General features: G+C 53.8%; 1 protein-coding gene across 8 annotated transcripts; it reads left to right on the top strand.

The window, feature by feature from the left end:
- The first annotated feature begins 895 nt into the window (after window positions 1-895).
- NACC1 (nucleus accumbens associated 1) lies at window positions 896-27,788 on the top strand. Of its 8 annotated transcripts, none has more exons than XM_043532771.1 (7): window positions 959-1,112; window positions 13,964-14,912; window positions 16,221-16,400; window positions 19,052-19,157; window positions 19,504-19,601; window positions 21,163-21,418; window positions 21,820-27,788. In XM_043532771.1, the coding sequence occupies exons 2-7, from the start codon at window positions 14,015-14,017 to the stop codon at window positions 21,830-21,832; spliced, it is 1,551 nt and encodes a 516-aa protein (XP_043388706.1). In that variant the 5' UTR covers window positions 959-1,112; window positions 13,964-14,014; the 3' UTR covers window positions 21,833-27,788. The 8 variants fall into 8 exon arrangements, with proteins under 8 accessions (XP_037743712.1, XP_043388708.1, XP_043388706.1 ...); XM_043532769.1 differs by having other exon boundaries at window positions 21,833-27,788; XM_043532770.1 differs by having other exon boundaries at window positions 960-1,112; window positions 16,218-16,400.
- Window positions 27,789-27,984: the final 196 nt, after the last annotated feature.

Below are 27,984 nucleotides of genomic sequence, written 5' to 3' on the forward strand. Positions count from 1 at the left end.
TTATTTCTGTGTACGAAACTTTTTATATGTATATTGCTGTGCTAAAACATATATATATATATATAATGTTTATAAACATATATATAAAGTCATATGATTAAAATATCATTATATATAAATGTAATGCTAGGACATTAAATTTAGCATGTATATATAAATATGAAAATAAGTTTAGTGCAGATAAATTATATATGTATAACAGAATCATGATTCTATTATTCTTATCTATATATACACATGATTTTTCTGCACTTAACTTTATCTGTATATTGGTGCTGTGTTAAAATTATACAATCATTATAATATAATCATATTATGACTTTATATACATATATGTTTATATATTTAGTGCTAGGACATGAAATTCAGTGTACATATATGGCTTTATAGTATGTAAAAAAGTTTACTGCAGAGAAGTTGCATAGAATAATTCTGGTTTCAGAGTAGCAGCCGCGTTCATCTGTATTCGCAAAAAGAACAGGAGGACTTGTGGCACCTTAGAGACTAACCAATTTATTGGAGCATACGCTTTCGTGAGCTACAGCTCACTTCATCGGATGCATTCAGTGGACCCACTTCATCGGATGCATTCAGTGCAGTCCACTGAATGCATCCAATGAAGTGAGCTGTAGCTCACGAAAGCTTCTGCTCCAATAAATTGGTTAGTCTCTAAGGTGCCACATAGAATAATTCTGTGATTCTACTATTCTGTGTGCATATGCAATAGATTCATATGATTCTATTATTCTTATCTATCTACCCCCATGCACCCCATCTCTCTCCCTCTCTGCACCCCCTCCTCAGGGATAAGCCCAAAGCCTGGCTGGCAAGTTCACCCAGAGGCATTTTCCTGCCCCCCCAGGAGATGGGGGAGGGGGCCCCGCTCCCCTGGGCCGCCCCTGGGCCCAGCAGGGAGCAGCCAGCTCAGGGCTCAGCTAGCCGCGCCTGGGCGTGTGTGCGCCTGATGCAAGGGGAGGCCCGGCTGGCGGCGGCCGCTGCCGCATCGGAGCGCTCGGCCCTCGGCTGAGCCGGCCTGGCTGGCAATGAATGGCTGCTGCTGCCGCGAGGCCAGGGCGAGCTGAGCCCTGCGCGGAGACCGCCCCTGTGCACAGGTGGGAGCCGGCCCGCGCCCCGGGGCGGGGCCCCCCGCGCCCCCGGATCCCGGGGGGACCTGCTCCGCCCCCCTCAGCTGCACCCCCCACTGCCCCCCCGGATCCCGGGGGGACCTGCTCCGCCCCCCTCTGCTGCACCCCCCACTGGCCCCCCGGATCCCGGGGGGACCGGCTCCGCCCCCCTCTGCTGCACCCCCCACTGGCCCCCCGGATCCCGGGGGGACCGGCTCCGCCCCCCTCTGCTGCACCCCCCACTGCCCCCCCGGATCCCGGGGGGGACCGGCTCCGCCCCCCTCAGCTGCACCCCCCACTGCCCCCCCGGATCCCGGGGGGACCGGCTCCGCCCCCCCCCGCTGCACCCCCCACTGCCCCCCCGGATCCCGGGGGGACCGGCTCTGCCCCCCTCTGCTGCACCCCCCACTGCCCCCCCGGATCCCGGGGGGACCGGCTCTGCCCCCCTCTGCTGCACCCCCCACTGCCCCCCCGGATCCCGGGGGGACCTGCTCCGTCCTCCTCTGCTGCACCCCCCACTGCCCCCCCGGATCCCGGGGGGACCTGCTCCGCCCCCCTCAGCTGCACCCCCCACGGCCCCCCCGGATCCCGGGGGGACCGGCTCTGCCCCCCTCTGCTGCACCCCCCACTGCCCCCCCGGATCCCGGGGGGACCGGCTCCGCCCCCCTCAGCTGCACCCCCCACTGCCCCCCCGGATCCCGGGGGGACCGGCTCCGCCCCCCTCAGCTGCACCCCCCACTGCCCCCCCGGATCCCGGGGGGACCGGCTCTGCCCCCCTCTGCTGCACCCCCCACTGCCCCCCCGGATCCCGGGGGGACCGGCTCTGCCCCCCTCTGCTGCACCCCCCACTGCCCCCCCGGATCCCGGGGGGACCTGCTCCGTCCTCCTCTGCTGCACCCCCCACTGCCCCCCCGGATCCCGGGGGGACCTGCTCCGCCCCCCTCAGCTGCACCCCCCACTGCCCCCCCGGATCCCGGGGGGACCGGCTCTGCCCCCCTCTGCTGCACCCCCCACTGGCCCCCCGGATCCCGGGGGGACCTGCTCCGCCCCCCTCTGCTGCACCCCCCACTGCCCCCCCGGATCCCGGGGGGACCTGCTCTGTCCCCCTCTGCTGCACCCCCCACTGCCCCCCCGGATCCTGGGGGGACCTGCTCTGCCCCCCTCAGCTGCACCCTCCACTGCACCCCCAGATCCCGGGGGGACCTGCTCTGCCCCCCTCAGCTGCACCCCCCACTGCACCCCTGGATCCCGGGGGGACCTGCTCTGCCCCCCTCAGCTGCACCCCGCACTACCCCTCTGGATCCTGGGGGGACCTGCTCTGCCCCCCTCAGCTGCACCCCCCACTGCCCCCCCGGATCCCGGGGGGACCTGCTCCGCCCCCCTCTGCTGCACCCCCCACTGCCCCCCCGGATCCCGGGGGGACTGGCTCTGCCCCCCTCTGCTGCACCCCCCACTGCCCCCCCGGATCCTGGGGGGACCTGCTCTGCCCTCCCCCAGCCTGACCTCCACTGCCTCCCCTGATCCTGGGGGGACTTGCCTGCCCCCCCACTGCACCCCCTGATCCTGGGGGACCTGCCTGCTCCCCCCAGCCTGACCCCCCACGGCCCCCCGGATCCTGGGGGGACCTGCTCTGCCCCCGCAGCGTGACCCAACCCGTGCCCCCGGATCCTGAGGGGACCTGCTTTGCCCCCCCCAACCTGATCCCCACTGCACACACAGATCCTGGGGGGACTTGCTCCGCTCCCTTCTGCTGCACCCCCCACTGCACCCCCAGATCCTGGGGGGACCTGCTCTGTCCCTCTCTGCTGTGCCCCACTGCACCCCCGGATCCTGGGGGGATCTGCTCTGCCCCCCTCTGCTGCCCCCCAGCCTGACCCCCACTGCACCCCCAGATCCTGGGGGGACCTGCTCTGCCCCCCAGCCTGACCCCCACTGCACCCCCTGATTCTGGGGGGAGCTGCTTCCCCCCCGCTGCAGCCCCCACCTGGCCCCCCCCCCAGAGTCCCTGATCCTGGGGGAACCTGCTCAGCCCCCCTCTGCTTCAGCCCCCCACCTGACCCCCCTGCATCCTCTCATCCGCCTCCCTTCCGCTGCAATGCCCCCATCTGACTCTTCCACTGTAACCCCCTGATCCTGGGGGGACCTGCTCTGCTCCCCCTCTGCTGCAGTCCCTTATCTCAGTTCTCTGATGCTGAGGGGACCGGCTATGCCTCCCTCTGCTGCAGTGCCCCCATCTGACTCACCCCTTCCCCTGGGTGGTCTGGAGGGGTGCTAGGCCTTTCTCCAGGTCCCGCCTCTCCCCAAGAGGCTTCCCAGCTCAGCCCCTGCTCACCGCACAGTGCCTTTCTGCACTTTTCTGCCCCCTGGGGAGTTCTCTAGCTGCCCCCCACTCTCCTCCTAGACCCTCCCAATCTCCTCCACGTTAGGGGACCTTCCCCCGCCATGGGAAGAGAATCACTACCCCCCACAATAAACTCTGGTGAGGCCTCCCCCTATGCACCCCCTTCTGGGTAGAGGTGAGGGGGTGGGGGCAGGGATGAATCTCCCCAATGGATCAGGCTCCTGGGTGGAGAAACCCTTCTATTGCAAAAAGAAAAGGAGTACTTGTGGCACCTTAGAGACTAACCAATTTATTTGAGCATGAGCTTTCGTGAGCTACAGCAGTTCTTATGGGGTCTCCGAGCTGTAGTTGGGGTCTTCCCATCCTAGCAGCCCCCTGTGCCTAGATGGGCTTTTGTTTCGTTATCTTGCTTCTTGCCCACCCAGCTGCAAGGGAAGGGCCAAAAGCCACCAGCCTAAAGTCAACTTCAGCTACTTGGGAATTTGGGGGTAGCAAGGCCGGGAGGGTGTGTGTGTGGACGGGCGGGGGGGCGGTAGACTGCCCTTCTCCTTGTCATGTGTTGGGAGTTAGTGGTGTTTGGCCAAGGGGAGGGAGGGATAAAGGGGTGATCTCCCCCTGTAAAAAAATAAATAAAAATCCCACCAAACAAAAAACCAGGAAGTTTTTCCTGGATAAACTCTGTGGCTCGTGCAACTGGAACAAGCCCAGAGTGGGTTGAGGTGAGGGTGTAGCGAGGATTTCTTCACTTCACCGAAAAAGCTTTACAATTTGTTTCTGTTGCAAATTGTTTACATTTTTATTTATTTACATTTTGAAGGGGGCGGGGGCAGGTTTAGCTGTCTGGTTTGGGTTGCATTTGATTTAATTTAATTTTTTTTTTCTTTTGCTATGTGTTTGGGTCACAGGTTTCTGGTTTATGTAGAGAGTGTGTATAATAACACACGTGTTGTGTTGCATATTCCCCTTTTCTGTTTCTTTGGGTTGCAAGTTTCAGGTTGTGTGAGTGTGTATATATAATAAGTGCATTGTTTTGTTTGGGTTGTATTTCACTTTTATTCCATTTGTTTAGGTTGCAGTGTTCAGGCTTGGATTACACGTATATTTTAATGTGTTGTTTTGTTTGGGTTGCTGTTTCTATTTGGAGATTGTATATTTTTTTCAATACGTTTTTGATTGGGTTGCAATTTGGGGGTTGCAGTTCTTTATGGATTTTGGGGGGGAAAGGTTGTGGTATCTGTGTCTTGTGCATAAATCCTGTTTTTTAAGCTTGAATCTCATCCCTGGACCTTTTCTGTGTAGCTCAGTCCACGGTCCTGGCAGGTCCTGGCACGGTCCAGTTAGTTACAACTATGTTGAAACAGAGTGGTAGCAAGCTGGATTATGTATATGGGCTACCACTGAGGTACACAGACTCCAGCCCCTTATAGGTCAGGCCACTTGCCTAGGACTTGGGAGATATGGATTCAATTCCCTCCTCTGCTGCATACTCCATGAGAGATCTCCAAATCCCGTACTCTCTCTGTGCCTCAGTTTCCCCATTTGTAAAATGGGAATAATAGCTCAGCCCTGCCTCACAGGGGTGAGAATAAATGTAGTAAGGTGCTCAGATACTGGTAATGGGAGGCCATATATGTACCTAAAATAGATAGTACTGGGTGCTACACAGATACAGGGTGCGAGAGAGTCCCTGCCCCAAGTAGCCTGCAATCTAAATAGACATTGTGTGGGAGGGGAAACTGAGGCACAGAGCAGAGAAATGGGTTGCCCAGAGTCAGTGGCAGAGCTGGGAATGAAACGCTGGTCTCCAGATCCCCAGTCCACTGCTCGATCCCTGCATCTCAGTGTTGCCTCCTTGTCAAGACCTCGTGTGGGAGTTGGGTCTGAGGGCTGCCTCTGTGACCGTATAGTGGAGCGTCCAATCTACGCCACAAACACTAAGCAACTCGGGGCTCTGTCACAGCACTGGGGAGGCAGTGTGGTCTAATAGTTAGAGCACAGTGCTGGGAACCGTGACTCTTGGGTTCTCGTCCCAGTGCTGAGGTGGGGTGGAGTCTAGTGGACGGAGCAGGCGGCTGGGAGTCGGGATGCATGGGGTTACTCCCAGCTCCAGGAGTGGGGTGTAGTGGACTAGAAGCCTGGGCTCTGCTCCTGGCTCTGGACGGGAGGGTGATTGAGATCCTAGGACAGAGGTCAATGAGTTACGGTGCCTTCTTGGGGAGCGCTGAGTTTAAGCCTGAACAGAACTGTCGGGGTTGTGATCCCAGCAGGAGCCAGGCATGCGGCTTTCTGGGTCCCCGGGCAGCGAAGGAGGCTGCTCCGTGAGAGTGGCAGGAGTAGGTGCTGGATCGGGTGGGGAGGGATCCAGCTGACGGGCAGCTTATTCCTCTGATGCTTCTGACAGAGCTGGAGTTGGATACTTGATATTAAACATGCAGCAGTGGGTGGCTGTGTGGGTAGGTCTGAAAACAGCCTAGGGAAGCTAGAGACAGGCCTTATTCTTGTGGCCTGTGTGAAACATGCTTCACAATGTGCCCCAATCTGGTATCTTGGGGCCCCCAGAAAAACCAAGAGGGCTTGTAGGGGGTGCAGATCAGGCAAAGCCGTTCTTTTTTCTCCCACTGGACGATAGTAACTTGTATTGCAAGAGCTCCTAAAGGCCCCAGCCGAGATCAGTGGGCCCCCACTGTGCCGGGCGCTGTCCCCCGCAGCTGAGATCAAGGGACCCCACTTCACTGGGCACTGCACAGCCACAGGTGGGAAGGGAAATTGAATCACAGAGTGGGGGAAGGACTTGCCTGAGGTCACCCAGCAGGTCAGTGGCGGAGTTGGGAATAGAACCCAGGAGTCCTGACTCCCACCAAAATTCCTGAATCTCAAACAGGGGGCAACTGTTCTCATTAGCTGGAGGTGAGGTTGTTGATGCCCTCATGTTGTGCGCCTTGTGGCTCCATAGTATGGAGGTACCTGTAAATCGGTGTCAGGATGGAGGACTGAAAATCAGGACTCCTGAGTTCTGTTCCCAGGTGGGTGGAGAGTAGGGTCTAGTCTCTGGAATCTAGTGGTTAGGGTAGGAAGGTAGAAGCCAGGACTCCTCCGTTCTTATTCCTGTCTTTGGCACAGATTGTGGTCTGGAAGTGAGAGCTGGAGATGCTGGAAACCAGCGCTTCTAGATTCCAAGCTCCGCCATTGATTGGCTGGGTGACCTCTGGCAAGTCGCCTCGCCTTTCTGTGCCTCAATTTCCCCATCAATACAATGGGGATAATGATACTGACTCATCTTCGGGTGAAGGAGTGTGGGTTGCATGTGGAGGCTGGTTAATGATCATGTGCAGAGTACTGTGAAACCTTGGAAGAAATAAGCATCAGGTGTTTATTATTGAGAGTCAAATGAAAGGTAGAATCGTTACATTTTCTTCATAGATTATAAAGCCAGAAGGGAGCACTGTGATCAGCTAGTGTGATCTCCTGTATCATAACACAGGCTGTGGGATTTCCCTGAATTAATTCCGGTTTCAAGTAGAGCAGATTTCTTGGAAAAACATCCAAACTTCATTTAAAAATGGCCAGTGATGGCAAATCCACGGTAGCCCTTAGTAAGTTGTCCCTCTTAAAAATTTGTGTCTTATTTGTCTAGCTTCAACTTCCAGCCACTAGCTGTTACTAGACCTTTGTCTGCTAGACTGAAGAGCCCTCTATGATCAGTATTTTGTTCCCCAGGTAGGTCCTTAAAGACTGGGATCAAGTCACCCCTTAACCATCACTCTGTTAAATTATGGAGGCAGAGCTCCCGGAATCTGTCACTGTCTACAATAAACAGGCCCAGAATTCAGGGTTTGTAGTGGTTTTACAGAACTTACTATGGGCAGAAAAACTTTTTGATTTAAATGGGTTTTAAAAATTAATCTAAAAAAACCAAAACAGGACTCTCAAACCTCGTTGATTTCAGACCAGGGAAGATGAAACTGACAAAGAACTTTCTCCCTGCCCTGCTGAGATAAATGTCAAAAGTAAAGGAGAGCGTGGAGGCTCTTTGGGACAGGGACTGCCCCTCCTTATCCCTTGAGCCTGCGCCATTGACTCCAGTAACGCAGGATTCGACCCTTATTAGGCGTATGCGGGTAGCACCTAGAGGCCGCAGGTGAGATCAGGCGCCCGTTGCACCAGGTGCTGCAGATACATTATAAGAGCAAGTTGCTGACCCAACAGACTTACAGTCTAAGTGAACAAGTGGTAGAAGGGGAAACTGAGGCCCGAGGGTGACTTACTCCAGGTCTTTGGTGGAGAACAGAACCCAGGTGTCCCGAGCCCTGGCTAGATCCGACTGCATCTTTAAACTGATTTCCTTTTCTGCAGGATCTGAGGTTCTGTTAAGTGCTCTAACCTGCTGGTGTCTCGTTCTTATGTGTGCCAGCTGCTGGGAAAGCCGGCTCATCTGCTGCCCTCCTCTCTGTCGCTTGCAAATAGGTCAAGGCGGTCGGTTTCTCTGGTGGATCGCGGGCAAAAAGAGTGACCCTTCCAGGCTGCTGTGACTTTAAAAACGCAATGTCACCCAGGTTCCAAAACCCAAGGCACAGAGGCAGCCTTGGGGGGGAGCCCACTGCCCTGGGGCAAGACTTTGGGTCTGTTCCCGCATCACTGCGTGCCTCAGTTTCCCTAGGAATCTAGGGCCCTGGGGCTCTGCCCACCAGGGGGTTCCCCTCGCTTGGAGTGGGGTTGGCAGAGGGGAACCCCCACTAAAGAGTCTGTGGCATCTCTCTCCCTCCCAGGAGAGGCAGAGATGGTAGCATGCCATCGTGTCCGTGCTCAGTGGATTGAGGCTAAAAGATCTTTGGGTCAAGGATGCGGGCCAGGGGCTCTAATGCAAATCAATAGCGAGTGCAGGGGGTTTTACTCAAGGGAACCACTGTCTCCGCTTCCCCAGCCTGTCTGTCAATGTCCCTGAGTTTGATGTGAAAGGCTCCCTCTGATCTGACGGTTACCCTACCCTTCCTTCTGCGATTTGGGGATATCAGGTGTCTGAACCAGGTGGTAAGCATGCAGGAGTGGGTGGAGAGAGAGGTTGGGACCGTGGGGGGCTAGTTGGGCTGAAGGTATTAACCTTCCCTGGACTGGGGGAGGCGGAGAGCCACCCCGATCTGGCAGGTGGCCCCTTAGGTGGAACGAGTTGTCTGGTCTCAGTCTTGTCCCTTCCTTGGCTGCTGCAGTCGGTGGGATTGAAGGGAAAACAAGTGAATTCTCTTCCCCGCCAGAGGCGGGTCCCTGAGACAGAGAGGCAGGTTAGGTTGCTAGTCTTGCGCTGGGGCTACATAGAGTCTTAGAGACAGCTGATCCAGCACCAACCGACCTGTGGGATGGGTGGGAGCTGGGCTGAGCCAGACTCCACAGAGGTCTCCAAAGCTAAGAGCTGGTGTGGCTCAGAGTTGGAGCTGTGTATGTGGGATCAGGGCAGAGGGTCAGCCAGCTCTGATGGGTAGGGGCTGGCCGTTGGGTAAGATGATGGTCGGGGGAACAGGGCTGAGAAGACCGCGGTCTTATTCTTTTGCTGTGTTGCTTAGCAAAGTTTGGGCTGTAGGATAACTTGCCCTGGGCTAGGATTTCACCTAAAGATCACCTTGTCTCTGTAGGATGCTTGTGCTGAGCGAAATTGGGGCCTGGTTGTGTCGTGCACCCCTCCAACTGAGATTGGGGGCCCTCTCATGCCGGGCCCTGCACAGGACGCCCCCCCCCAGCTGAGATTGGATGCTCCATCATGCCAGGACCTGCACAGATACCCGCCCGTCGCAGGGATCTGAGCCCTGCATAGACCCTCCTCCGTCTGAGATTGGGGGTCCCTTCATGCTGGGTCTTGCATGGGGGGCTGCATCATGCCAGGCACTGCACAGACCCCACTCCAGCCGAAAGCTGGGCCCCATCATGCCAGGCGCTGCACACGCAGAGGGTGAGGGACTGGCCCTGCCCCAATGAGCTTTCAGTCTAGCCAGACAGATTTAGATTGGAAATAAGGCTCAGGGAGATTCACCATTGGGACAAACCTCCAGGAGGTGGAATCTACATCTTGCGAAGTCGCCAGAGCCATCCTGGTGCCTCTGCTATAGCCAAAGACAGCTGCTGGGCTCAGCACAGGGGTAACTGGGTGAAACTGAAGATCTTGGGCCTCCAGTAGGTCAGGCTAGAGGATTTAATGGTCCCTCCTGGTCTTAAACCCTGCTGCCCTATAAATAAAGGGACAAAGGCAGGATCGGTCCCTCGGGTTTATCACTGAGGGGACTGTGTCCCAGAAATGTGAAGTGACTTGTCTGCATGGAACAGTTGTGCTGGTTTTGAAGCGAAGGTGTGAACGTCAGCCACTCGGGGTGAAAGCACTGCCAAGGGGCGCTCCGGTTTTGGTGTAAAAGCGGCTTCTCTGGGGCTGGTTCAAGTCGGTTAGAGACAGATTTAAACTCGACTGAAATCAGATCATCCGTGCAGGGGTTCCCTGGGTCTTTAAATTAAAAACAAAAAAGTGAGTTAAACCAGTTCAACTTTTCCAAGTAGACAAGGCCGAGCGATGCCAGAGCCCAGGCCCCCGAGTCCCGGTCTGTTATCTTCACCACAAGACCTTCCTTTTGCTTCTCTTTTTTTAGAAGGAATCTTATAAGTAGCCTGCAGAATAAGGCGGAGGAAAAACTTGCCCTTGCTCTTGTGATGATGGTGCCTTTGCCCGGAAAGGTTTGCATTCGGAGTTCTGGCCCTGGGAGGAGCAGAGAACGAATAAGTTTATGACGGGGCATGAGCTGCTTGAGAGTGGGACTGTCATCTTGTTCTGCGTTTGTACAGTGCCTAGCCCAGTGCGGCCTAGTGGTCTCGGGAGACCTGGGTTCTATTCCTAGCTCTGCCACTGGCCTGCTGGGGGCCCTTGGGCGAGTCACTCACCCCGCTCTGTGCCTCGGTTTCTCCATCAGTGAAACAAGGATGACAGTGACCTTCTTTGAGATCTGTTTGTGAGACGTGCTAGACGAGAGCTCAGGATTGTAGTTTTGCTTTTATTACAAAGTGCTGCCGACGAGGTGGAATTACATGGCAGCTACCAAGGAACAAGGCTGGGACGGCAGGGAGTGGAGGATTCTGTTCTGTTAGAATGGGGGAGGAGGGGCGGGAAGCCAGGACTCCTGGGTTCTGTGCCTAGCTCTAAGAGAGGAGTAGTGTCTAGGGTTTGGAGCAGAGGGGGCAAGGGACTCCTGGGTTCTGTGCCTAGCTCTAAGGGGGCAGTGGTGTCTAGTGTTTGGAGCAGTGGGGGTCGGGGCTAGAAGCTAGACCTCCTGGATTCTATCCCCAGCTGTAGGAGGGGAGTGGTGCCTAGTGAGTAGAGCGGGGAGTTAGAAGCCAGGACTCCTGGGTTCTCTCTACAGCTCCACCACTGATTCACTCTGCAGCTTTAGGCAAATCCCTTCTCCTGCCTGTACCTTCGCCGTCCTTCCCCCCCCCACCCCGACCCCCCAGGTAAAATTGGGTGTGGGATGCCCCACACACACTAGGTGTACCCACAGTGGCTGGGTTTTCTTGAAATGGCTAAATCCAGGGCTGGAGAGAAGGCCGGCTTATCAGGGCTTGGGCTGATGAGACAACAAAGCCACAGGGGCCTTGGTTTTCTCCCCACCCCGGGGTTGGGGAGATGCCGATGGGGTGCTCGGATCAGCACATGCCCGTCCCCGGCTCCCAGCAGTAGTGTCTGTGGAGACAAGCGCACCACGTGGTGGATAAGTCAATACTCTGTTCACTTGGTTACCTTTCCGCACTCCTGCTTTGCATCCCTGCATGGCTAGTTCAGCCAGTGTTTACTCCCCGCTCGCTCGCTTTACGGTTTTTTTTCCCCTGGTTTCAGTGTCTGCCACAGATCGAAATAGTGTGGGATAGACCTGTGTTGCTCACTGCATCTCACCTCCCCCATGCCCATAAAAGACGTACAATGCACAGGGGCCAGTTAGGGAAAGGAGTATGGGGCCTTTCCCTTCTGCGGGGGGTCCTCTCTGATCCAGCCCCGGTTAGGGGACTGGCTGGCTCAGGGGCAGGAGGGAATGGGATTCAGTCCCTTTCCCCTTTACGGGGCGCCAGCTTTCATCCAGCCCCAGCTTAGGGGAGCGGTTGGTTCAGGGGGCCAGGAAATGGGACACTGCCTCTTTCTTCTCTGGGGGGTGCTGGCTCCAATCCAGACCCAGGGTGGGCACCCTGTGAGTCAGAGGCAGGTGGAGTCTCTCCTGTTCTCTTGGGATTTTTAAAAAGAATCAGTTAGCTAAAAAAAAAAAAGTCTAGCAAATTGCTCTGCTAATCACGAATAAATTAACCCTCCTCCCAGCTTCGTTCCATAGCGATTTGCTAGGCGTGGCAAGTCTCAGTGACGGGATGGGAGCGTGGAATTGAGCGTGGCTCTGATTTCCTGCCATGTTAGCCAGCGTGTGGAGAAAAGATGGCCGTGTGGCTAGGAGCTTGTGCACACACATGGGCGCGCTGTGTCTTTGAAACCATTACAAAATGGATCAAAGGAAATACTCGTCCCTACAACATATCATTACCCTGTGGAACTCACTGCTACAGGATGCCGTGGAGGCCAAAAACTTGGCAAGAGTCAAAGAGGGATTGGACGTGTACACCACGCCCACGAGGTGTGCTGCTCTGTCCCCTTGGAGTGGTGACGGGGCCACTTAGAGATTGATGAGCCTGGACCAGCCTTGGAGGACAGAGCTGAGTCTTCTAGCAGAGGTAGCAAAGGCTTTAAGATGCAGGGGTCTGAGGTTTGCTCCCCTGGAAGTGTCAGGATTTCTACTGGGTGGGACACCAGCCTGGGACTTGGGAGACCTGGGTTCAGTTCCCTGCTCTGCCACAGACTCCCCGTGTGACCTTGGGCTCAGTTTTCCCATCTGTATAATGGGGAGAATAGCACCGCCCTACCTCCCGGCCGGGTTATGAAGATAAAACCGTTACGGTTTGGGAGAGGTGAGGTATTGCAGTTGTCACCGATTGGGGGACGGGTAAACAATGAAGATGACGGGTCACTGACACAGAGCGATCTGGATCCTTTGGTAAACTGGGCGCAAGCAAACACTATGTTTTATTACAGCTAACTGTAAATGTATCCGGCTCGGAACGAAGAGCGTCGGCCGTGCTTCCAGGCAGGGGGGCTCTCTCCTGGGAAGCAGGGACTCTGAAAATGATTTGGTTGTGGTGGATAATCAGCTGAGCAGGAGCTCCCAGCGTTACGCTGGGGCCAAAACAGCTAGTGGGGTCCGGGGATGTATAAGTGGGAATGCGGAGTAGGGAGAGGTGATTTTCCCTCTGCATTTGGCACTGGGGCAACCGCAGCTGGAATCCTGTGCCCAGTTCTGGTGCCTACAATTCAAGAAGGATGTTGATAAATTGAAGAGGGGTCAGAGAAGAGTCACGAGAAGGATCTAAAGGATTAGAAAACCTGCCTCCAGGAGCTCAGTCCATTTAGCTTATTAGAGAGAAGGTTAAGGGGTGACTTGATCACAGTCTGAGTATCTACTTGGGGAGTAACGGGCTCTTCTGTCCAGCGGAGGCAGGCCTAACACAATCCTCTGGCTGGAAGTTGAAGCTGGACACATTCAGACTGGAAACAAGGTGAGCATTTTTCATGCTGAGAGTAACCACTGGAACAATGTACCGACAGCTTCTCCGTCACTGATCATTTTCCAGCCGGGACTGGGTCTGTTTCTAAAAGCTCTGCTCTAGGAATTCTTTTGGGGCCGTTCTCTGGCCTGGGTTCTACAGATCACAATGGTCGCTTCTGGCCTTGGGGGTCTGTGAAAGTATCCTATGGACATGGATTGGGTTTTATTAGCCTGTGGTTGCCTCTGAGCGAATGGGCTTCTTTTTTAGCTCAGGAGGGACTCCAGCTGTGGGATCCAGAGGTGTCAGGTTCAACCCCTTCCGCTGGACCCCACTGCGGGTGTCATTCCCTGGGGTTTAGGTACAACGCGGGCCCCACGCAGCGGCATCCTAAAGATCTTAATGTGAACCTGGCTGACGGGACAGGGCCGCTCCGCCACAGCCAGGCAAATAGCTAACGCACTTTCCTTTTTATATCCCCGCCCCCTGCTCCCTTTTATCATTCCCCCCACCCCCTGCTTCCATGTCTTGCCTGTGTCTCCGCGTGTCTCTCCACCTCTGGTTCTCTTCCCCCCATTCACTCCTCTCTTGCTCTCCCTGTTTGCTTCCTCTTGTCTTCTCTTCTCCCCTCTCCATGTCTGCATCCATCTACCCCGTCGGTCTGGCTCTGTCGTCATACCTACCCACCCACCTGTCTGTCTCCACCTGCTATCATCCGTACCTATCTGTCCATCACCATGCATCTGATGTATCTTATTGTGGTCCCCGTGCATCCATACCCACCCGTCTGTCCATCGTGGTGCATGCCCACCCCTGGTCACACGTATCCATCCATCCGTCTCCTCCTCCCCCCCCCCCCCCCACCACGTGTCTTTCCCCTCCTCCCTGTCTCCAGCAGACCCCCCACCGCCTCCCCACCCCCACCCCAAGCCAGGAGGAGACGACTATGGCGCAGACTCTGCAGATGGAGATCCCCAACTTCGGCAACAGCATCCTGGAGTGCCTGAACGAGCAGCGCCTTCAGGGGCTGTACTGCGACGTCTCGGTGGTGGTGAAAGGCCACGCCTTCAAGGCTCACCGGGCCGTCCTGGCGGCCAGCAGCTCCTACTTCCGGGACCTTTTCAACAACAGCAAGAGTGCGGTGGTGGAGCTGCCGGCGGCTGTGCAGCCCCAGTCCTTCCAGCAGATCCTCAGCTTCTGCTACACGGGCCGGCTGAGCATGAACGTGGGAGACCAGTTCCTGCTGATGTACACGGCCGGCTTCCTCCAGATCCAGGAGATCATGGAGAAAGGGACTGAGTTCTTCCTGAAGGTCAGCTCCCCCAGCTGCGACTCCCAGGGCCTGCACGCCGAGGAGACCCCTTCCTCCGAGCCCCAGAGCCCCGTGGCCCAGACCTCCACCTGGCCCTCCTGTAACACCCCCTTGCCCCTGGTGTCCCGCGTCAAGACAGAGCAGCAGGAGTCGGACTCCGTCCAGTGCACTTTCGTGGTCAAGCGGCTCTGGGACAACGGCCAGAAGGAGGGCGGAGGCGGGGGAGGAGGCAACAACGGGAGCCGCAAAATGGCCAAGTTCTCCACGCAGGACCTCGGAGGCAACCGGCAGCAGCAGCAGGGGGCGCAAGCAGGAGGCGGGGGCGGCAGCGGGCCCGGTGTGGTGAGCGGGCCCAGCACGTCCGACCAGACCAGCCCCGGCACGTCCAGCGCCTACACGAGCGACAGCCCGAGCTCCTATCACAACGAGGAGGACGAAGAGGAGGACGCGGCCGAGGAAGGCTCCGATGAGCAGTACCGGCAGATCTGCAACATGTACACGATGTACAGCATGATGAATGTAGGGCAGACAGGTGAGAGTGGCTGGGTGGGGAGGGGCCTTTCATGCTCCACCCCTTGGGGGAGGGGCTTGGGCCCTAATGCTCCACCCCTTGGGGAGGGGCTTGGGAAAGGGGCGGAGAGCTAGTGCTCTGCCCCCTTGGGGGCATGGCACAGGGAGAGAGGAAGGGGTGGAGCTTATACTGCTCTCTCCCTACAGCAGTGGCTGGGGGAAGGGGAGGGACTTTTATTGCTCCACCCCTTTGGGGAGTGGCTGAGGGATGGGGCGGGGCTTCTCTCCACTGCTGGGTGTGACATGTTCGCTGTCAGGGTTATGGGCAGGCGAGGACAAGGACTTGTTTTCATTGCACGGTGAATCCAGCTACACTAGCTGGAGAGTCTGGCCTGGAAGAGCTTAGAGAACCACCGAGAAGAAGGGTGGCCCAATGGTGAGGGCGATACCTCATGCCCTGAAGACCCGGGTTCAATTCCCAGCTCCACCACAAGTTCCCAGTGTGACCGTGCGCATGTTGCTCGGTCTCTCTGTGCTTCAGTTTCCCATCTGTACACTGGGGATCCCTGCCCTGCCTCCTAGGAGTGCGCTGAGGAGAAATACCCCAGCGGCGGGGGTAGCACAAGGACAACCTGTAACATCTGGGCGTAGAAACCTTAAATCAATGACCTGGGTGAGGCCTGGAGATGCTGGTTTTTCTGGGGTTTCTCCAGCTGTTCCAGGCTTTTCCTTGGATAAAGGCTCAGCCTCTGTGTCGTGAGTTTCGCTGAGTCTCAGCCCAGTTCCCAGCAGGCCGGACACACCCAGGTTGCTATCAAAGCAGGGCTCAGTGGTGAGGCTGCGGGTTTTTCTCGGGGCTCACCCCACTCGGCGGCTAGAGAAACCCGTCTGCAAGGGGGCGATTAGCCAGGGGCTAAATTCACATGGACCCATGGCCGGGGAGAGGAGCTGGGCCGGTGGTCCCCATTGTAATAGGGGAGAATTTGCTCTTCTGCAGCTGGAGAGACAAACCCCTCGCGCTCCAGATCCCATCTGTGCAGGGGTTAAAAATGACCATCATCCCCGCCTCCCGGAAAGGGAAACTGACACAAAAAATCACGGGTCCTAGTCGCTGTAGTGAGTCGGCGGCAAACCTGGAAGTAGAACCCAGGAGTCCGGACTCCCAGTCCCCCCTGCTCTAACCACTAGACTCCGCTGCCCTCCTGGAGCCAGGTAAAGAACCCAGGAGTCCTGGCTCCTAGCCCCCTCCCACCCCACTAGACTGAATGTTTAGGCCTAGGAGCTGTGTTCTGTGTGTTCACCCTCTACTCCCCCGGGCCCCAACCAGCAGCGGCCGCAGAGAAGGTGGAAGCCCTGCCCGACCAGGTGGCCTCTGAGTCTCGCAACCGGATCCGGGTGCGGCAGGACCTGGCGTCGCTGCCGGCCGAGCTCATCAACCAGATCGGGAACCGGTGTCACCCCAAGCTGTACGACGAGGGCGACCCTGCGGAGAAGCTGGAGCTCGTGACAGGTGTGGGGGTGGGGGGTGGGGCCCAACTGGGGGGAGGAGGCAGAGACCAGGCTGGGGTTGGGGGGCTAATTAAATTGCAGCATGTGAATGTGCTGCCCCTGTTTTAGGGCTTGATCCAAACTCAGTGGGGTTCTTCCCTTACCGGGAGCTGAGCACGTGTTCCTGCGCGTTGGCAGACGGGAGCCAGTGACAGGAGAGGCAGTGAGGCCCAATGGGCTGGCGCTCACGAGACCTGGGTTCTGTTCCCAACTCTGCCACTGCCCCACTGGGTGACCTCAGGCAAGTTCCCCCAACCCTGTACCTCAGTTTCCCATCCCACCCTGGGTCTGTGCAGGGCCTGGACTGATGGGGACTCGGTCAGGGGCGGGAGCTCTCTGTGCAGCAGGCAGCATGACGGAGGGCTCCAATCTCAGCCTGGGGAGAGGGCCCTAAAAATTCACTGGACCGTGAAATCTGGTCTCCCCCATGAAATCCGTATAGTACAGGGTAAAAGTACACAGAAGACCAGATTTCACGGGGGAGACCAGTGTTTCTCAAACTGGGGGTCTCCACCCAAACTGCAGTTGTGGGGGGGGTCACAAGGCTATTGTAGGGGGTTGCGATGTTGCCACTTTCCTTCAGCCGCCCTGCCCTGAAGGCAGCGCAGGAGAGCGGTGGGTGCTGCCGGCTGCCCAGCTGGGAAGGTGGTGATACCCTGCCACGACACCCTTATTTCTGCGCTGCTGCGGGCGGTGACGCTGCCTGCAGAGCTGGGCTCCCTGCCAGCAGCCGCCGAGCTTCCTGCAGCGGCGGGAGGTTCCTGGAGATGGATCTGACCCGACCCCGGGAACGGCCCCTGCAGGGGAAGAGGAAATCCCGTCCCTCACCAGCCTGGCCAGGACCAGCAGCTGGAGCCTGCCATAGGGTAGGAGCACCTCAGCCAGGGCAACCCCAGCCCCGCCCTTCCCTGGCTCCGGGCCCAGTGTCCCAGCGTTCGGAGGTCAATGGGGCCTTCGGCTTGTCATCCTCCCAACCATGGTATAGGCCGTAAGGCCAGCCTTTCCCTCCCCCCCTCCCTCAAAAGTGAGGATATCCCCCCCCCGTCAGGGTTCCCTCCCCACTCTGAACTCTGGGGTACAGATGTGGGGACCTGCATGAAAGACCCCCTAAGGTTATTTCTACCAGCCTAGGTTAAAAACTTCCCCAAGGCACAAATCCTTCCCTGTCCTTGGATGGGTACTACGGCTGCCACCACCAAGGGAGTTAGACAAAGATTCAGGAAAAGGACCGCCTGGAGTTCCTGTTTCCCCAAAATATTCCCCCAAGCCTTCACTCCCTTTCCTGGGGAGGCTTGAGAATAATCTACCAACCAGATAGGTAAACAAGGTGAGCACAGACCAGACCTCTGGGTTTTTAGGACACTAAAAACCAATCAGATTCTTAAAAAACAGAACTTCATTATAAAGGGGGGAAAAAAAGTAAAAAACTCCTCTGTAAAATCAGGATGGAAGGTAATTTTACAGGGTAATAAGATTTAAAACCCAGAGGATTCCCCTCTAGGCAAAACTTCAAAGTTACAAAAACCAGAGATAAACCTCCCTCTTAGAACAGGGAAAATTCACAAGCTAAAACAAAAGATAATCCAACGCATTTCCTTCCTATTACTTACAATTTGTAATCTTAGATGCTTAGTTCAGATATGGCTTTAGTAGTTGTATTTTCCCTGCCCTGGCTCCTCACCAGAGAGAACACAAAGAAAAAACACAAAACAAAAACCTTCCCCCACAGATTTGAAAGCATCTTCTCCCCTTATTGGTCCTTTTGGTCAGGTGCCAGCCAGGTTATCTGAGCTTCTTAACCCCTTACAGGTAAAGGAGAGATTTTATGCTACCCTTAGCTGTATATTTATGACACCGCCCCCCACCATGCGCAGAAGTGAGGGTGGCAATATGGCGACCCTCCCTACAATAGTCTTGCGACCCCGTCCCCATGACCTCCTTTTGAGTTGGGACCCCCAGGGTTACAACCCCATGAAATTTCAGATTTAAGTATCTGAAACCATGAAATTTACAGTTTTAAAAATCTTATGGTCGTGAAAGTGACCCAAATCGACTGTGAATTTGGTAGGGCCCTAATGTTGGGGGGACCCCGATCTTGGCTGCGGGGTGCTTGTGTGGTGCTTGACACAACAGGGAACCTTGAGCTCGGCTGGGGGTGGAGTCTGTGGGGTGACCAGCACGGCAGGGGACCCTGATCTTGGTTGGAGGAGGGGGTCCATGGGGCATGTGGCTCAGCAGGGGACCCTGATCTCAGCCAGGGGGTGTCTGTGGGGCACCTGGCATAGCAGGGGACCCTGAATGGAGGTTCATGGGGTGCTGGGCACAGCAGTGGGCCCCAACCGTCGTCATTAACCTCCCGTGCCCTAGAGTATGCAGCATTACAGCCCCATCCCCTGTTCCGTGTTGCCCCGAAGCCAGGACCTCCCTCACCACGCAGAAGCCGCTGTCCGTCACTGCCAGGTCGGGGACTGAGGCTCCTGCTCCAGCTCCGTTCTGTTGGGTCCAGGGGCAGGCTTGGCAGGAATGGAGGCTGTTCCCTAGTGGCACCCCCTTGTGAGGGGTCAGAGGGACATGTCTGGGTCATAATGGGTTTTTTTCCCCCACCCCGCCTAGGAACGAACGTGTACATCACCCGGGCACAGCTGATGAACTGCCATGTCAGCGCGGGGACGCGGCACAAAGTGCTTCTGAGGCGGCTTCTGGCGTCCTTTTTTGATCGGTGAATTTCGGCTTTCTGTATTGTGGGGGTGGGCCTGCGTCTCTCTCTTCCTGTCCCCTGCCCTGCCAGGCCTGACGCAGCACTGGGAGTCCGGACTCCGGGATTCTAGCCCCAGCTCCGGGAAGGGAGTGGAGCCTAGTGGTTAGAGCACAAGGGGCCAGGAATCAGAACTGGGTTCCCCCCAGCCTATGGTAAGGGACTGGCGGGAGTAGAGCAGCGGGCACTGGGAGCGAAGACTCCTGGGTTCTTTGTCCACATTTGAGTAGGGGATGGGGGTCTAGGGGTCGGAGCAGGGCAGTGGCGAGAGGGTCTTTAGTTCTAATTCTCCGTCCTTTCCCCTGGCTAGGAACACTCTGGCAAACAGCTGTGGCACTGGCATCCGCTCGTCCACCAACGACCCCAGCCGGAAGCCGCTGGACAGCAGGGTGCTGCATGCCGTGAAGTGTGAGTGCAGGGGGCAGGGGGTGATTCTGCTGGGCCCAGGGGCTCCACAAGGCTGCATCCTCCGGGCCCCATGTGGGGTGAGCCGGGGTCCGAAAGCCTGTCTCGCAGCAGATGGTACTGCCCCACATCCCAGTGACGCTCTGGGGCCTAGCCCGTTGCGTCTTCCTCATTGAGCGTCGTGCCCTTTGCACCAGGCTCATTACGGAGATCCTGGCCTGAGCGTCCAGAGACCAGTGGGGGGCAGGCCCAGAGACCCAGCTGGCACAGCCAAGTTCTCCAGGAGCTCTGGTTCTGGTTCTGAACATTGCAGGGCGGGGGGTGGGGGTCTCTGTTCTGGGTGACCAGATGTCCCGATTTTACAGGGACAGTCCCGATATTCAAGGCTCTTTCTTCTGTAGGAGTCTATTACCCCCCACCCCCGTCCACACTTGCTGTCTGGTCACCCTAGTTCTGAGTCACATGCTCCCCATAACATGACCCTTGTACTCTCCATCTGGGGAAGGGGTGGGCTAATCCTGGCCCCGCCCCCTGTTAAAGGGCCAGACTCTCCTTTGCAGAACAGCACAGAGGAGGACCCCAGATGCACAGGGGGAGAATTACACTCATTATGTGTGTGTAGGGGGGAGGGCAGGGCGGGGGAAGGGGTGTAGGGTAGAGAATGGGGATCTAAAGGCAGAGACAGGTATTTACCATCACTGAGATCATGGCCCTGCTGGCCAGAGGCTGCAGAGAGACAGTCAAAAAACGTAGGCCCAAGCTAAAAAGCTTCTTGTTTTTTAAAATAATAATAATTCCCACCGTTTATACCCCAGAGCTGATCTCGGCACTTTTTAGACTATTTTAATCACTCTGGAAAACAGGATTTTTGTTTATTGTCGGTTGCTTTGCGATAGTTGGTTCCTAACATTACAGAAGGGCAAAGAACAGATTTTTTTCATTTGTTGACAATTTAGAAAAGTTGGGGGGGAGCGGGGAGAAGTTTCAAAATTTTGGTGAATCAAAAAGTAAAAATAAACCATGAATAGTTTGGGTGGAACAAAAATTTTAGTTTCTGGTGGGAGCGAAAACAAAAACTTCAGAAATTGTTGGCGAATGGAAAGATTGGGAAGAAAAGAGTTTTGGGTGGAACAAAACATTTTGTTCCGTTGAAACCAGCATGTTTTGGTTTGACCATTTTAAAACGCTCTTTGAACTTGGAAGGAAACATTGAAACGAAAAGTCATTTTCAAACCGAAAAATCAATTCTTTTTTGTATAATTTTTTTTAGGCTTTTGCCCTAAATGAGTAATTAGGTGAAACGAAAGTGAATTTGCAAAACGCTTTGGTGTTACTGAAGTTGCATTTTTCATTGGGTGGGGGGAAGTGTTTTGCCCTGTTCTACTTAACACCCCCTCGCTTCCCCATCCTGGCATTACGCTGGGCCCCCGAACTGGGCTGTAACTGTCTCCTGTCCTCTGTGGATCCGGCACTGGGAGGGGGGGTCTCGCAACACACTTGCCAGGGGGATGCTAGCGTGGCTGCCTGACTAATAAGTGTCTTTTTTTTCGGCCCCGCTCCCCAGTCTACTGCCAGAACTTCGCCCCCAACTTCAAGGAGAGCGAGATGAACGCCATCGCCGCCGACATGTGCACGAACGCCCGGCGTGTGGTCCGTAAGAGCTGGATCCCCAAGCTCAAGCTGCTGATGGCAGAAGGTGACACCTACACCACGTTCATCAACGACACTGGGAAGATGGAGCCGGACATCATGGGAGTGGAGCACAGCTTTGAGACAGGCAGTCACGACGGGGATGCAGGGACCTCGGCCGAGAGCCTCCAGTAAAAACCGCTTCCTCCCGTTAGCCCTTTCCATTCACTGATTTATTTTATTTTAATTTCTTAAGTTGATTATTTTTAGCGTCCCACTTTGATTTGATTTTAATGTGTTTTGTTTTTTTTTTCGGTTTGCCAGGGGGGGAAAAACGTTGCACCGTCTCTTTAAAAAAACAAAATCATCCTCAGTTCCTAATGCAGTGTGGGTAATGAGAGAGGGGTCGGTGGCGTGGGCAGTTTCAATCTCACGCTGTTCTTACTGGGCAGGTGGATGTTTTCTTGGGTAGCCCTGTGAGTCAAACCGGGGAAATTCCCCCCTTCCTCCCCTTCACGTTGTGCAGGATCCATGCTTTTAATGACCTCTCGTTAAATAGATATATAAATAATTGATCACGCTTTATATGCAGGTTCTGTTTATAGGTGGTTTGCAAAGGGGTAATAAATGATGGATCATGTCTCAAGCATATCAAAGACAGGAGCGTCGGATGTGTTGCAGCTGGGTCTAAGCTTCCCATTGGATTTGATAACCATCCCTGAGAACTGATTAACCTTGCATTCAAGCTTTATGAACCCCGCGCAAACTGCTCACGAATGGAGCCTTCGTACAAAGTGGGACTGTACGATTTTACAGGAAAATAAAAATCCGAATTTAAGACCCTGATTTCTAAAAAGCATCTGTTCAAGACAGCATGTAAGCATGCGCTTAACTTTAAGCACCTCTTTATGTTCCTCTTGAATTCAGTCAAAATGGGCCTTTGACCTTATTCATCTTACATGCTCAAGTCCCACTGATTTCTTTCATCCATCCACAGGCTGCAGTGACAAGGGTGGAGAATAAGGATGGGTCGTAACGTGTGTGTCTCTGAATGGGGGCTTTTTTTTTTAAAGCAAGTGACAGAGCAACGCTCCTGGCTGTAATGTCTTTTCACATTGCGTCTACACTGGATTCTTTTCTTCTTTCCCCTTCCAACCACGTAGTGTAAAATCCTAGTGCAGCGACTCACAAGTGACCTCTCTGGGGATTTGAACTTTGGGCAGAGCCAACCTAATTCCCTGTTGCTGTGTCTCCCTCGAGTGGCCAGGCTGCATGTGAAGATTTGAATCCTCTAACGGGCCACATCTTTTAGCTCACCCGGTAGCAGTTTTGGCTTTTATCGCCTCAAGTCTGAGATTCAGTCGCCAGCCAAGGGGTGTCATGTTACGCTAACTTGAAATTTGAGATTGTTGGCTGAAATTTCTTTTGGCTGGAAAAGGCAGATTCGCCACCAAAACGGGGCAGTTTCTCCAAATTGTTTTGGCCAACCCCTTCCCCCGAAACGTTTTGTTTTGACATTTTCAAACTATTTCAGGTTTGAGTCGCAGCTGAGTCAGTGGGTATCCGTAAAAAGAACAGGAGGACTTGTGGCACCTTAGAGACTAACAAATTTATTAGAGCATAAGCTTTCGGGAGCTACAGCCCACTTCATCGGATGCATCTATTTCAGTGTTTCATCGTAACATTTGGTTTAGAAATGACCTTCCATTTTATTTTAGGAATACTGTAAAAAACGCTGCACAACAAAAGATTCTGCTTTGGGGTGAACGGGTTTTGTTCAGACTGATACGACCTTTCCCCTGTTTTGTTTTTTTGGAGTTGACGCTGACGGCGCTATAGCTATGCTGATGTAAATCCAAAATCCAGCACAGATGAGCCCCTGAATGCGATATGCAAGGCCATGCTTGATTTTCAATAGCACGGGGCATTGTCGGGGCGAAAAAAAAAGGGGGTGGGGGTAAATCTATTTGAATCCCTTCCGGTTAATGCCAGGATCCCAAGTTGTGATTTTAAAAATGTAGACCCAGATCCTGCAGACACAAACAGGATTCATCTGTTAGGATGTGTGTGTGTTCATTGACCGATTCACATGCTGCTTCTTAAGCACTAGGGCCTGTTTTCATTCCTGGAATTGATGCTGTATGTTTTCTTGAAATGACACTGTTTAATTTCACCTTCCCTTTCTCGTCAGTTTCACTTCTGTGCTGCTTTGCAGTCAGGGACTCCTGGGTTCTGTTCCTAGCTCTGGGAATGGCGTGTGGACTGGTGGTTATCACAGGGGGCTGGGAGTCAGGACTCCTGGGTTCTGTTCTCGGTTCTGCTACCGACTTACCGCATGGCCTTGGGCAACTCACTTCCCCTCTCCGTGCCTCAGTTTCCCCATCTGTGACATGGGGATAATGATTCTTGCCTTGGAAAAGCTGCTAAGTATAATTACTATTGTGGTTGTTGCATCTGTGAACATTTTTAAATTTAAACAAACGACCACACTCCTCCCCTCCCACACCCCCAAATTGGAAATTAAAATGCCAACATGAAAACATTGTTATCCCTCTTAGAATGTTTTTTTTTTTTTTTTTTGCAACCTTCTGTTTTCTTTGTAAGCCAATGCCCTATCCCGGGAGTTGGTGCCCCTTGGAGCAAATAAAACTTTCCCCATAATTATGTTATGGGGACAGGGAAAGTTTTTAAAAAACCATTTAAAATGTAATGTAAAAAAATCTACATTTCAGGGGTTGGGGACTGTGAACAGTAACTCTGCTGGGGTCCGACCCCCTCTTCCATCCCCCTTGTGTAGCCATGTACCCCAGCGGGATCAGACTGGGGTGATCGGCTGTTCGAGGTTAAGGATGGAGGCGTAACACCGTGCGGACGGTCTCTCTCATTGCTGTAGCAAGTCGGATCGATCTGTGCGTGTGACGGCGGATGGGGAGAGGGGATTAGTAGAAAGCTAGAAAATCAAAACCGTTGTTGGCTTGTCCCTGGGGGAGTTCACACCCGCCCTGCTCCGCCCGATGGGAGGGTTCAAACCGTGGCCAGGCCGTGCTGGAAGCATTCACCTGAGCCTCCTGAGGGGAGCAAGGGTGAAGCTGCAGTGGTGTGAACCTGAGGACGCTAAGCAGAGGCATGTGAAGGCAGATGGCTTTTGGCCCTGGGTCATACAGCTAGAGAATACCCAGCATTGGCCACCACGGGGGCTTGTGGGAAGGGATTGGAGGACCATCATCTATGGATTGTTGTGACTGCAGTTAGCTTATCCCTCCTATTGCTAACTCAGCGTCCGCACCGTGTGGCTCGGAGCCCGGTGGCAGCTGCACCTTGTGGCTCGGGTAGTTGTGTCTGAATTCGAAGCGTGTGATGGGGGAAACCAGCACCTGAACCTGGGTTAAATCTGCCATGAAGACGAAGCCAGAAGCACTCGCCTTCTCTCAAACCTACCCTCCATCCGCACTTACATTGCTGGATCAAAGGGTGTGATTTTTCACACCGATGTATTAAACTAGATGCAACGTTTGTGTGTGTGTGTGTGGACATTCCTATACGACTTTAAACCTGGCTCGTGCCTCTAAAGTTACAGGCGCAAGCTAAACCGGTTTGAAACCCATATAAGTGTGTCCACACACAACTAAACCGATTGACCTTAAACCGGTGCAACTTCTATGTGTAGGGCTTAGTCTAGCTACAGAGGTTTGCCGGTATAGCTGTGTTGTCTGGGCGTGTGACATAATCACAACCTCCTCCCGGCACAGCTGTCCCACCACAAGACCCGGTGTAGATGCAAAGCTGATGGCATTCAGGGAGGAAATGCTATGCTGGATGAGCCCTTGGTGTGGGTTACCCCAGGAGGGTCATTAGGATTTAAACGATCCTGGAGGACCAGAGAAGGGCAAACATAGTGCCGATCTTTAAAAGGGGAGCAAAGAGGCCCCTGGGAATCACAGACCAGTCAGCCTGACTTTGATATCTGGAAAGGCAGCGGAACAGATGATTAAATGATCAATTTATAAGCCCCCAGAGGACAATGGGGCGACAAGGAATAGCCGGCATGGATTGATCAAGAACAAACCAAGCTAATTTCCTTCTTTGACAGGTGACTGGCCTCGCAGGTGGGGGGAAGCAGTAGACATGGTAGATCTTGATTTTAGGTGAGCTTTTGACACAGCCCCCCATGACCTTCTCATCAGCAAACGAGGGAAATGTGATCTAGATGAAATTAGTATAAGATGGGTGGCGGGAAGACTCAAAGAGGAGTTATAGCTATAGGACTGGGAGGATGTCTCCTGCGGCATCCCGTAGGGGTCAGACCTGGGTCTGGTCCTAGTCAATATTTTCATTAATGACTTGGATAATGGAGTGAGGAGCGCGCTTATGATGTGTGCAGATGTCCAAGCCAAGTGGGGTTGCGGGCACTTTGGAGGACAGGGCTAGAATTCAAAAGGACTTGGACAAATTGGAGAACTGGTCTGAAACCAGAGAGATGAAATTCAGTAAAGAGAAGGGCAAAGTATTTCACTGGAGAAGGAAAAATCAAATGTGCAGCTATGAAGTGGGGAATAGCTGGGCAGGAGGTCGGATGGCTGAGAAGGATCTGGGGGTTCTAGACACAGATGAATGTGAGCCACCAAAGCCAAGCAGTTGCTAAAAAGCCTTGTATCGGTCTGGGGTGTGCTAACAGGAGGGTGGTGGGTAAGGTGTGGGAGGGTCACTGGCGAGGCCTTAGCTGGAGTCCTGTGTCCAGTTCTGGGTGCCACACTTTAGGATAGAGGTGGACAAACTGGAGAGAGGCCAGAGGAGAGCGCGGAAAAGGATCGAAGGTTTTGAACACCTGGCCGATGAGGAAGGTTAAATAACCTGAGCGTGGTTAGCCTTGAGAAAAGGAGACTGGCGGGGAGGGTATCGGATACGGCTTCAGATGTGTTAAGAGCCGTTATAAAGGGGACGTGTCCACTGGAGCTAGGACAAGAAGCAATGGGCTTAATCTGTAGCAAGGGAGATTGAGGTCAGATATTAGGAAAAGCTTCACAACCCGAGGAGGAGTTAAGCTCTGGAACAGGCTCCACGGGAGGTGGTGGCAGGGTTTTAAGGACAGGCTGGACAATTAGCTGTTGGGGAAGGTCTAGTTTTACTTGTCCCTGTCTCAGCACAGGGAGCTGGACATGGTGACCTCTCGAGGTCCCTTCCAGCCCCACATTTCTGTGGATCTGTGCCCTTTATTCCCTATTAAACTGCTTTGCCGAATATCCCCATGTGAAGCGTGAGTGGCTGTAAAACCATTCTGCCCACTCTGCGATGGTGTGGTGATCACACACTTACAGCTGCATTTTGTATCAGACTTTTAATTACCCAGATCTTCCCGCTACATATAAGAGCGGGGTGATATTATTAATATAGTGTTTTTCATCAATAGATCTGAAAGCTGCTTACAATCTTTATTAGTCATGATTTCTTTTAACTGGAAATACATTCCCCTCTCTCTCACGCACACAGCTGCAGTAGAAAGAAAGGGTGAGGGTTTTTTTGCTTACATTTTTTTTTTTAGTAAAAACTTTTCCTCCTCGCCTGGAATGTCTGACCATTTGATCCTCTTTTTAATGAAAAGAGGAGTTGGGGGAAAGAAATGAACCAATCTTGTGTGTTTGGAAAACGGCTGCCTGCAAAAATTCCACTTTCAAAAATTGTAAGAGCATAAATCCTCTTAATATTTTTAAGCCACCGGCTGTGGGGGGTTTGAGACGCCTTCCCACAGAAACGTTTCTAGTGTATGTATTTTTAACACTTTAAGAGCATAATATCAAAGTATAATCCTTTGATTGGAAGATCTTTTTAAATCAGAATATGTAAAATTCACCCCCCGTTCAGCAGGCTGGCTCCAGATCTATGCGTCACTTACACTCTTGAACTAGAATTTTACATGACAAAAAAGACACCAGCCGGTGTGAATTCCACCTAGTGGGACAGATCCCCAGTGGATGTAAATCTGCGCGGCTCCAATAAAGTAAGTGGGGCCAGATCCTTAGCTGGTATGAATTGGCTGCAGCTCCATTAAGAACAGCCTTCTGCCAGGTGTGCCAACTTGTCAGTGGAAAAGCAGACTCTGCCCTCTTGTGCATTACCCTCAGATAACTTGGGTCCTGCTTCTGTGAGATGCTGAGCACTGGGACCTGAGTCAGTGAAGCCCCATGGAGCCTGCTTAACTTTAAGCTCGCCAGAAGTTCTGTTGAAGTCAGTGGGACGACTCGCATGCTTAAAGTTAAGCATGTGCTTAAGCGCTTTGCTGGATCGGGCCCAGAGCTTGGTTGAGATTTTTCTACAATTCAGAAACGACGACGCCCACTGGCAAAATTCCAAATGTTGGAGGAAAAGGTTTTGATTTTATTTTTTTCCCCCTCTCAATGTTTCTTTCTGGGCTTTCGATCAGCTGTGAAGAGCCCCAGTAAAATGCTTCACGCTGGGACACAGTTTGAAAATTGGTCACAGCTCCAAATTTGGACCAAATGTCACTCGTCTGTCCCCTCCCCTCGTTTTCCTCCCATCCCTATGTTATCACAATTTGTTTGGAAAGATTCCTGGTTCAGGAGCCCGTTGGTCTGGCTACTGGTGGCTTGCGTGGTTAACCTTGTCACTAGATCAGCATCATGGGTTAGTTTGGCTCTTGAAGAAATTAAAAGCCAAGACACTGGGATCATGGTAACTCACTAGGAATCAAAGAGGAGCGTGTGGTGTTTGTTAGTTATTTGAAATAACCTTTTTTTTAATT

Source organism: Chelonia mydas, chromosome 20 (genome assembly GCF_015237465.2).
Source record: "Chelonia mydas isolate rCheMyd1 chromosome 20, rCheMyd1.pri.v2, whole genome shotgun sequence".
NCBI classification, from domain to species: Eukaryota; Metazoa; Chordata; order Testudines; family Cheloniidae; genus Chelonia; species Chelonia mydas.